This window comes from Simochromis diagramma, unplaced genomic scaffold (assembly GCF_900408965.1).
Source record: "Simochromis diagramma unplaced genomic scaffold, fSimDia1.1 OVJJ01000205.1, whole genome shotgun sequence".
Taxonomy (NCBI): domain Eukaryota; kingdom Metazoa; phylum Chordata; class Actinopteri; order Cichliformes; family Cichlidae; genus Simochromis; species Simochromis diagramma.
The window spans coordinates 8,485,679-8,494,547 of record NW_024386782.1 but is presented as its reverse complement, the minus strand read 5'-3'; the positions used below and the strand labels follow the sequence as shown (position 1 = coordinate 8,494,547).

At 39.3% G+C, this 8,869-nt stretch overlaps 1 protein-coding gene across 1 annotated transcript; it reads left to right on the top strand.

Moving 5' to 3' along the window:
• Positions 1 to 1,805: 1,805 nt before the first annotated feature.
• Positions 1,806 to 8,634, top strand: wrnip1 (WRN helicase interacting protein 1). Its single transcript, XM_040021155.1, has 7 exons — positions 1,806 to 2,496; positions 3,909 to 4,103; positions 4,375 to 4,613; positions 5,106 to 5,323; positions 6,485 to 6,640; positions 7,646 to 7,725; positions 7,831 to 8,634. The coding sequence occupies exons 1-7, from the start codon at positions 1,855 to 1,857 to the stop codon at positions 8,110 to 8,112; spliced, it is 1,812 nt and encodes a 603-aa protein (XP_039877089.1). The 5' UTR covers positions 1,806 to 1,854; the 3' UTR covers positions 8,113 to 8,634.
• Positions 8,635 to 8,869: the final 235 nt, after the last annotated feature.

Genomic DNA, 8,869 nt, shown 5'->3' with positions numbered 1-8,869 from the left:
ACTTTCTCAGGATAAGAGCTGGCAGGACATTAATGCTACTCTACCTCCCGCAGCCTCTTTTAATTCAGCCAAGGGTCCTACTTCAATCAGCACTTGCAGCTAAAGGAAGGGCAGCGTGTCCTCATGACAAAAGAGTGACAGGTGCCAGCAAAGGGTGTCTGGGAGATAAGCTCTCTCTCACGCTGTCCAGTCACTCCAGCTGTATTAGGAATCGACCTTTTTTAAATTTTCTATATCACTTTTGTCCCATTGATCTCCACTTTAAAACTGAGATTTACAGAATGAAGAAAAACTAAATTAAATCAGCACAGCACTCTGAAGAGTGAGAGAATTGTTATGGGTTTCCAGCTCGCTGTCAACACAGACCCAGTGTAAACCAATAGCCTGTGCTATGCAATTCCCACTGCAAATGTCACAAAGACTATTACATGAAGGATTAGACTCAATGATTCCAGCTGTATCAGTTTCATATATAATAATTATTAAATGACACTACAAATGAACTTCTAATCAGTACTTCATGGTGGCTCTGAAGAGCTTTAAGCTCAGCACCATATCTTCAGTATATTGTGCAATAAAGACATATAATGGGTGTGTGAATATATATAACCACAATCCCAAGAATGTATTATCTGGCTAAGAGTGGTCAGTCACAGCTACACAGCTATGTGCAGCATGTCTGGAAACTTCCTCAGACTTGACCAGTCATTCTGCCAAACACAACACTGAGCTCACTTTTGGCTTCTGGGTGGAGGCATGTCTAAGATTGCTTCTTACAGACAAGACAGAGAAGTGTTGAGGCACATTAGTTATTGGTTTGGGTTTGTTTTTTTATATATATATATTATTACTATTATTAATATTGTGTTTTATTTTTAATATTTGATCAACTGGAATTCCTCAATTTACTGAGGTCAGATTTAAGTTTCATTTTTCCCCCCAATGTATTTCAAATGTTTTGTAAAATTATAACAAGTGTTGCTGATTATGTTATTTCAGGATACTGATAGACATTGATCCTGAATATGAGATCTTAGAAGTTTATCATTTAAACTTATGAACTGTGAATTTTCGCAGTGGTGTATTTTTACTGATACAGTTAAATAAACATTTTCTCCATTATAGATATAAACAATTAGATAAAGATGAAGAACAGTTAAATTGGTCATTTAAAAGACATTTAACTGGAAATAAAGAAAGCACATTCAGAATTTACAATAGAGAAATTATTAGAGAATTATTTGAATAGCGAAAACTTGCTGAAAACTTAAAATGCTTGTTCCCACAGTCTTGCAAAACCACAGCCACAACTTGCATGCCTGAGGGCATACAGGTCCTCCCGACTTTTCAGAGGAATTCACACTTTCAAACAAACAGCTCCACAAGACTATATGATTAACTTCACCGAGGTTCTTTTACTTTGACATAAAGCTACTTACAAACATCCTGGCACAGATACCTTTCACCCTGAACTCTTACAAAACAATTAAAAAATAATTAGAAATAAAGAGGGATAGAGAAGCTAAAAAAAAAAACTGTGTGGTTCACCTTTTAAGTCCCAATTTTATTTTATTTATTTTTTTTATAATTGGGTTCTGACTTTTTTTTAAAACCTATCGACACAATGTGCTTTCCTGGTGACGGACTGTCTAATCGGCACGTAAACGCACACAGGAACGTAATCCGAAAACTCGTCTAGAAAGGCAAAATGTTCATTAAAAATGTTTTTAAATCTACACACCACACCACAGCTGGTTAAAAAGAAAAAATTAATCATTAAAAATGAAAACGTCAAAAGGTCAACGCCTTGTTTTGGTCACGTGATCAAAGGTCCAACGTTTAGCGGGAACCAACATGGCGAACGAGAAGACAGCTGCAGCACCAGACTCGGTGCAATGTCCCGTTTGTTTTAAAGACTTCACGTCCGCCACAATCAACGGACATCTGGATATATGTCTGCTGAAAGGCGTTACCGACAGCAGCCCGTCCACAGCAGACGAGAGCGGACCTCCCGTAAAGAAATCCCGCACTGGTCCCGAGGCTGTCATCAAACCTGCAGCCAGCTCCTCCTCCATGGCCAGCGCGCAGTCACCGGGGATGTTTTCGCTGTTTCAGAGCAACAGGGCGAAACCTCCGGTCCAGACTGAACGGAACGGTTTGTTTGTCGGTAAACAAAGTCCTGGCAGTGCTGCCAGCAAGGGGGTGAAACGTTTACTGAACGAGGAGGCGGATCTTGGAGCGGCAGGTACAGAGACTTTGAGGAGTCAGCAGCCCGCGCCTGCATCCAGCGGGCAGGGCTTGAAAACGGCGAAACGTCTGTCACCGCGGACGTTGCTTGCAGTAGACAAACCTCTGGCGGAGGTGCTGAGACCAGAAACACTGGAGGAATACTTTGGGCAAAATAAAGTTGTAGGAGAGCAAAGTCTCTTCCGGCCACTTCTTGACTCCCAGGAAATACCGTCGCTGATCCTCTGGGGACCCCCGGGATGCGGAAAGGTGTGGAGGTGACCCAGTATGATGCTGCATCTCTCCCCAGCTTTGCTTAGTATTTTCCTGCCGTTTGATATGTGATGGTTAAAACACCTTATTGCCACTGATTCAGCTCCCCTCACTTTATTTGTGGGGGACAAATTAAAGGAAAAGCCTGTATCCTTCACCCCTAAGATGATAACCGGGCGGTATTATTGGGTCAATTCCAAAGGTCACTATAAATCAATGCAAAGTATTTCTGCATGATCACTTTTTATGTCTTATTGTAAAGGAGGCGATGAGTTTCAAAATTAAGTGAATCACGTGCTGTGCTGTTTTGTCCTTGTCCTATGCCACGCTCTCCAAACACCAACCGAGATGACTAAAGTCAGACGTGTCGCATCATTCATTAAAGTTTTCCTTTAATTTGTCATTAATGATATCCCGAACAATAAGTCATCATCTGCTCTCGGCAACTAGTACTCAGAATTGAAGATGCTTGAACCGACTGAGTTCTAATTTCTAAAAAAAAAAAAAAAAGAAAAGAAAAGAAAATCAGGGATATTGAACAAAAACTTGTACTTTAAAAAATGTCATTATATAAAATTATCAAATGTTAATGTACAGTATAACCATATAAATATTTAACACTCTACCTCATCCATATAGTGCTTTAAAGGTGTTTTTTTTTTTTTTAAATATAACTTATAAAGTCTCATCTATTCAGTGATTCTTAAAGCTCTACACTGATTTTTCACACAAAAAATATTTTAATTTAAGAAGCTTTCATCAGTTTTCTTTTAGTAATATGGCAATTTTCTGTTGAATTAATAATCCACAAATTGCTGAAATTATTGTGGGTAAGAGAAAAAAAATGTTAAAAATTATTGTGATTAATTCTTCGAATGTAAATTTCTTATATTCTAATAATTACAGTCTCAGTTTTGGCATGAAACTTGGGGCTTGTCCATTTTGCACCTTTTTTCTTGTATGTTTTTAAATAATTATTGTCTAGATTAATGCTGAATATCCAATACGGTGGATTTAAGTGAATTTTCAGCTGTGGTACTCTTTGTTGTATTCAAGTAGAACTTTTATGTCGTGTTGAAAGAGTGAATGATGGCGTCTGTGGCTGCTCGGTTGGTGGTACAGCTTGTTAATGACTCCTTAGGCATGTTGAGCTGCCAGCGTGGCTCATTGAGCAGTCACTAGCCATTCCCAGACTTTGTCGGCATGCTTTAACTGACACCTTATCTCTTCTTTGACCCTCCTGTCGACTGCTTTGCCGCAGTCAGGTTTCCTCATTGAATAGACGAGTCACAAAATCAGCTCATTTAACTTGATTACACATCACAGAAACTTCTCGATGAAAGCTGCATTACATGTTCTGCCTGTGAGTTTACGTTAAATTACTCTCCATGTGGCTCGCTGTATTTCAGACCACTCTAGCCCACATCATTGCCAGCACCAGTAAGAAGAAGGGGACGGCTCGCTTTGTAACTCTGTCCGCCACCAGTACTTCCACCAATGAGGTCAGAGAAGTGATAAAGCAAGCGCAAAACGAGCTCCGACTGTGCAAGAGGAAGACCATCCTGTTCATCGATGAAATTCACCGCTTCAATAAATCCCAACAGGTGAGGAGGTATTTTAGAGCAGAAAGTTGTACTCTGCTTGTTGGAGACTTTTTTTTTATGTTCTTCCCCCTGCTAATAAGATTGTATATCAGCACGAGTGTATATGTATGTATAAACAGCTTACGGGACCATCTTTATCCCTTCAAAAACAGCACGAGTTCTCCAGCTCATGTCTTTGATCTATTGGAAACATACATTTTTGGGGTTTCGACTGATAATAATAATAAGTAGAAACGATTTATTTACATTTTGTCTCCTAATTCATTGGTAGGACACCTTCCTTCCACATGTGGAGTGTGGCACAGTCACTTTGATTGGAGCGACCACTGAGAATCCATCCTTCCAGGTGAATGCTGCCCTACTGAGCAGGTGCAAGGTGCTGGTTCTGGAGAAGCTGTCTGTGGAGGCGATGGGCTCGATCCTGAACAGAGCTGTGGCCACACTTGGGATCAGAATCCAGGGACAAGATTCGACAAACCCCAAAGATGAAGACCAAACAGATGGACACAGGTAGGTTCCCACAAGCTCCTCGACTGTAGTGTGACACGTGACCAAAAACCTCACTATCTTTATAATCCTCACATAGTGGGTATCGGAAGATGGAGCCACAGCAATAGTCTCAGCTTTGGTTTTGTTTGATAGTTTGACAGATGAGGTTCAGCACGAGCTATAATCACCTGTTAGCTGCCAGCCGATGATTGCATATAATCTACTATCTGTTTAAGGTAGATTACACAAATCCATCGTTTTAGTTAATTATTTTTTTATGGGGGAAAATAAAAAACAACATTTTGACAAAACTGATGAAATCATTTTGCTGCCAGTCAGAGTGACTTATATCAAGATGTTTTTGAGATGAGCGCTGGTTAAAACAGAATAGCATAAGACTGAGAATATTCATGATGAAAGGCATTTAAGCATTATCTGTTTTCTATTTTTTCAATTTTATTCCATATTAAACAGTAGAGGCACTGATACAGTGTATATTTTTAATGTTTTTAGACCAAAGATTTACATTCAGCAAAAAGCCCTGGACACCATGGCCTACCTTTGTGATGGCGACGCAAGAGTCGGGCTCAATAGTCTCCAGCTGGCTGTTCAGGCTCAGATGTCCAAAACAAACCTCTTAGCACCCGACGATTCTCCTCAAGAGATACTAGTGACAGAAGAGCATGTCAAAGAAGGTCTCCAAAGGTCCCACATTCTCTATGATAAAGCTGGTAAGCGCAGATGTACTCACATTGTCATTTTAGCATCGACGCTCCTTTCTTTTAAGTTCCTTTTATCAAAGCTGGTCTTTTGGGTGTCACTATGTGCAACTAGGCCTGAATAAATATTCCAGCTCATAACACTGTGACCCATGCTTGCATCGTCCTCACCCTCTGTTTTCAATTGTATTTCCGATACTCTTACATGGAATCCTGTTTATGTGGAAAATGTTTTTGCAGGTGGGACCAAGAGGCAGAAATTACCGGCCTCTTGCCTCTAATTTCTTATTGAAACTGTTAATTTTTTACTTCTGTTTTGCTGGAAAACGTCACCAGAGGTCCTGGGATAACGGTTGTTTCAATAAAAGAAGAGGCTTTGTCTTTAAGGATGTGGGCAGCACAAATCGCTCCATACTTTACAAATCCACATCTTTTAAATTCCTCTCGGCAGCGTCATTTATAGCACTCGTCATGAGTACTTTCATGCTTTGAGCTTAACAGCTCTATCATATTACGCCCCAGTGTCTTTGATCACCGTTATATAACGGGGACGAACCTTATTTCTTGCGTTTCTTCGCCCCTGCTAGGTATTTAAGTGTGCTGTGTGTTTCTTGTGAGTGCAGTGCAGGTATTTTAGCTGAGCGTCAGAGCAGCGTGTGCTATTCATTCATACCAGATTCATAAAACAAAGCGCTTTGAGACTTTTTTTTTTATTGCATTCATAGCTAACTGATATTTTAATGTTTTTGCTCATTACAATAACTTATAAGGCCCGCGTTTACCTATAATCAGTGCTTTTTTTTAGTCTGCTGTAGTTTTAGCTGTTCTTATCACCTTTGCTCATCATGCACAGAACTCCTCAGACTCATTAGTCCTCCACACTGTCCTGTTACACAACACGCAGCTGTCCCAAAAGATGGAGATTTACTGTTCCCTGCTTCACTGGGAGATGAAGCCATCATTCAGCTTGACTAATGACTTTAATGGAGACGGTATTCATCTATTTTTGCCTGATCAGTCCTTGTTTTTTTTAGATAAGGTCATTTTTTTCAGTATGTAATGACCTTCAATCTCTTAGTTTGAAAATTGCTGATGGAATGCCACCTGAAGAAAAATCTTCTTATCTGTTAGAAACATTTCATTTGGGTGTGTGTGTGTGTGTTTTACTTAAAGGTGAAGAGCATTACAACTGCATATCAGCGTTACATAAGTCTATGAGAGGCTCCCATGAGAATGCGTCTCTATACTGGCTGGGCCGTATGCTTGAGGGTGGCGAGGATCCGCTCTACGTGGCTCGCAGATTGGTCCGCTTTGCCAGTGAAGATGTGGGTAGGTGAATTTAATTGTCGCATTATGTCACCTCCACATTTTTTTATATATATATATATATATATATATATATATATATATATATATATATATTTTTTTTTTTTTTTTTAGAATTTTCCAGCTGCAATCATCCGGTGTGTATTGACCTTTTTTTTTTCCCCTGGCACAAAGGGGTTAATAAATAGCAAGAAAATCAAAATACACACAGAAAAAAAAAAAGATACAGGCACTGCTATCAGCCCAATGATTTTTTTTAAACATTATCAGTTCATCCCTAAGTTAAAGGCTTCTTACACTTTTTTCCAGTTTTTCTTCTCTACAATCCTAACCACATCTGGCTTTATTATGTCAGTAGAGCTATTTATACTTTTTTATTGTACAATTTTAAGACAAAATAAGGCAATTTTGAATTTGGTGGCAGCAATATGTCTCAGAAAAGTTGGGACATGGCAACAAAAGGCTGGAAAAGTAAGAGGTACTACAAAGAAACAGCTGGAGGAACATGTTGCAACTAATTAGTGTAATTGGTAATATTACAGCAACAAGATTAGATATAAAAAAGCATCTTAGAGAAGCAGAGAGTTTCTCAGAAGTAAAGCGCAGAGGTTCAGCAATCTGCCAAAAACTGCATCTACAAATTGTTTAAAAAAAAAGAACTCAGAATAATTTTCCTCAATGTAACATAAAGACTTTAAATATCTCATCATCTATAGTACATAACATTATCAAAAGATTGATGATTGAAGAAATCACTGTGCATAATGGAGAAGGCTGAAAATCAACATCAGATTCCCGTGATGCTGCATTAAAAACGGGCACGACGTTGTCATGGAAACCACAGCACGAGCTCAGGAACGCTTCTATAAATCGCTGCCTGCGGAAATAGTTCAGAAACTACTGACTGGACTGAAATGACAGAGAGAGAGGAAGCTTGACAAAGTAGTCATAATGTTTTTTTAAAAAGTGCTTCTTATTCTGCAGCGTTGCATCCTTCTTGTCTTTCAGGTATGGCAGATCCCGCCGCTCTTACTCAGGCTGTTTCTGCCTTCCAAGCCTGTCATTTCATTGGGATGCCTGAATGTGAGGTAAGCTCAGTGGACCAATCAGTGACTGGAAGTCACATGTCTTGTCAACCCTAAAGTTGTCTTCACCTCAGTTTTCTTCCTTTTGTTTCATCTGCTGATCAACAGGTGATCCTCGCTCAGTGTGTGGTCTATCTGGCACGAGCACCCAAGTCTGTTTCGATCTACAAGGCCTATGATAATGTGAAGACCTGTTTGAGAAGCCACAAAGGTCCCCTGCCTCCCGTCCCCTTGCACCTCCGCAATGCCCCAACCAGGCTTATGAAACAGCTGGGATACTCGAAAGGCTACAAATACAACCCAGCCTTCAGCAACCCCGTAGAGCAGGAGTACTTACCTGAGGAGCTGCAAGGAATCAACTTCTTCACCTGGAAGCCCTCAGACTCATGAGTACTTTTGTAAAAACAAAAAACACAAAAGTAAACACAGCAAACTTATTTTCTCCACATAAATTATATCCACTCAGCTCTGCTTCACTGCATATTATTCTGTAGTTGTCCAGCTACCCTGCTGTACTGACACACTGAACCACAGTTTGAAAACCACTGCTGTCACGTTCTTTAAAACTGAGGCTGCTACAAGGACCAGTTAAGGCTTATTATATAAGCTGTGTATTTACGCTGGCAGTTGAGATTTTTTGCTTGTGTCACAAACTTGTTAATTACAAAGGTTAGAGAAAAAATAATAAAAAACTGCACTCATTCTATAAACGGTCATTTCTCATGTTATAGTTTTTACATTTGCTTTGTAGTTATACAAATAGATCAATGACACAGTAACTAAATACACCCAACTCACCTTTGTATTTTCATAATGCTAATTCAGACTTTTTAAAACTGTCCATGTTTGGATTTATCTTTGTAAAACATGTATATATTGTTTAAAATGAATAAATGCGTTTCCTTATCTGTTCAATCCTGCATGTTTCTTATAATGTGTAGATACTTAAAGGAAATGCAAGTCAGACATAATACAAACATTTCTTTATACACTTTAATGTTCAGTTTCTTCACATGTTATGAAGTCTAAATCAGTTTTGGGCCGTTGTCTGCAAAGAAACATCACCAGAGTTTGTACCTGTCTCAGAGAGAATTTTCTTCACAGGGCAGTGAAACAGATTCCTGTCATCGACTTCCTGATTTGTTCT

What these genes read in the sequence shown, in the direction of transcription:
- wrnip1 (XM_040021155.1), top strand. Translation starts at nt 1,855, where the DNA reads ATGGCGAACGAGAAGACAGCTGCAGCACCAGACTCGGTGCAATGTCCC. An exon ending in GCTTCAATAAATCCCAACAG is followed by an intron (nt 4,104 to 4,374) that starts GTGAGGAGGTAT and finishes ATTCATTGGTAG; the next exon opens with GACACCTTCCTTCCACATGT. An exon ending in CTTTGCCAGTGAAGATGTGG is followed by an intron (nt 6,641 to 7,645) that starts GTAGGTGAATTT and finishes CTTGTCTTTCAG; the next exon opens with GTATGGCAGATCCCGCCGCT.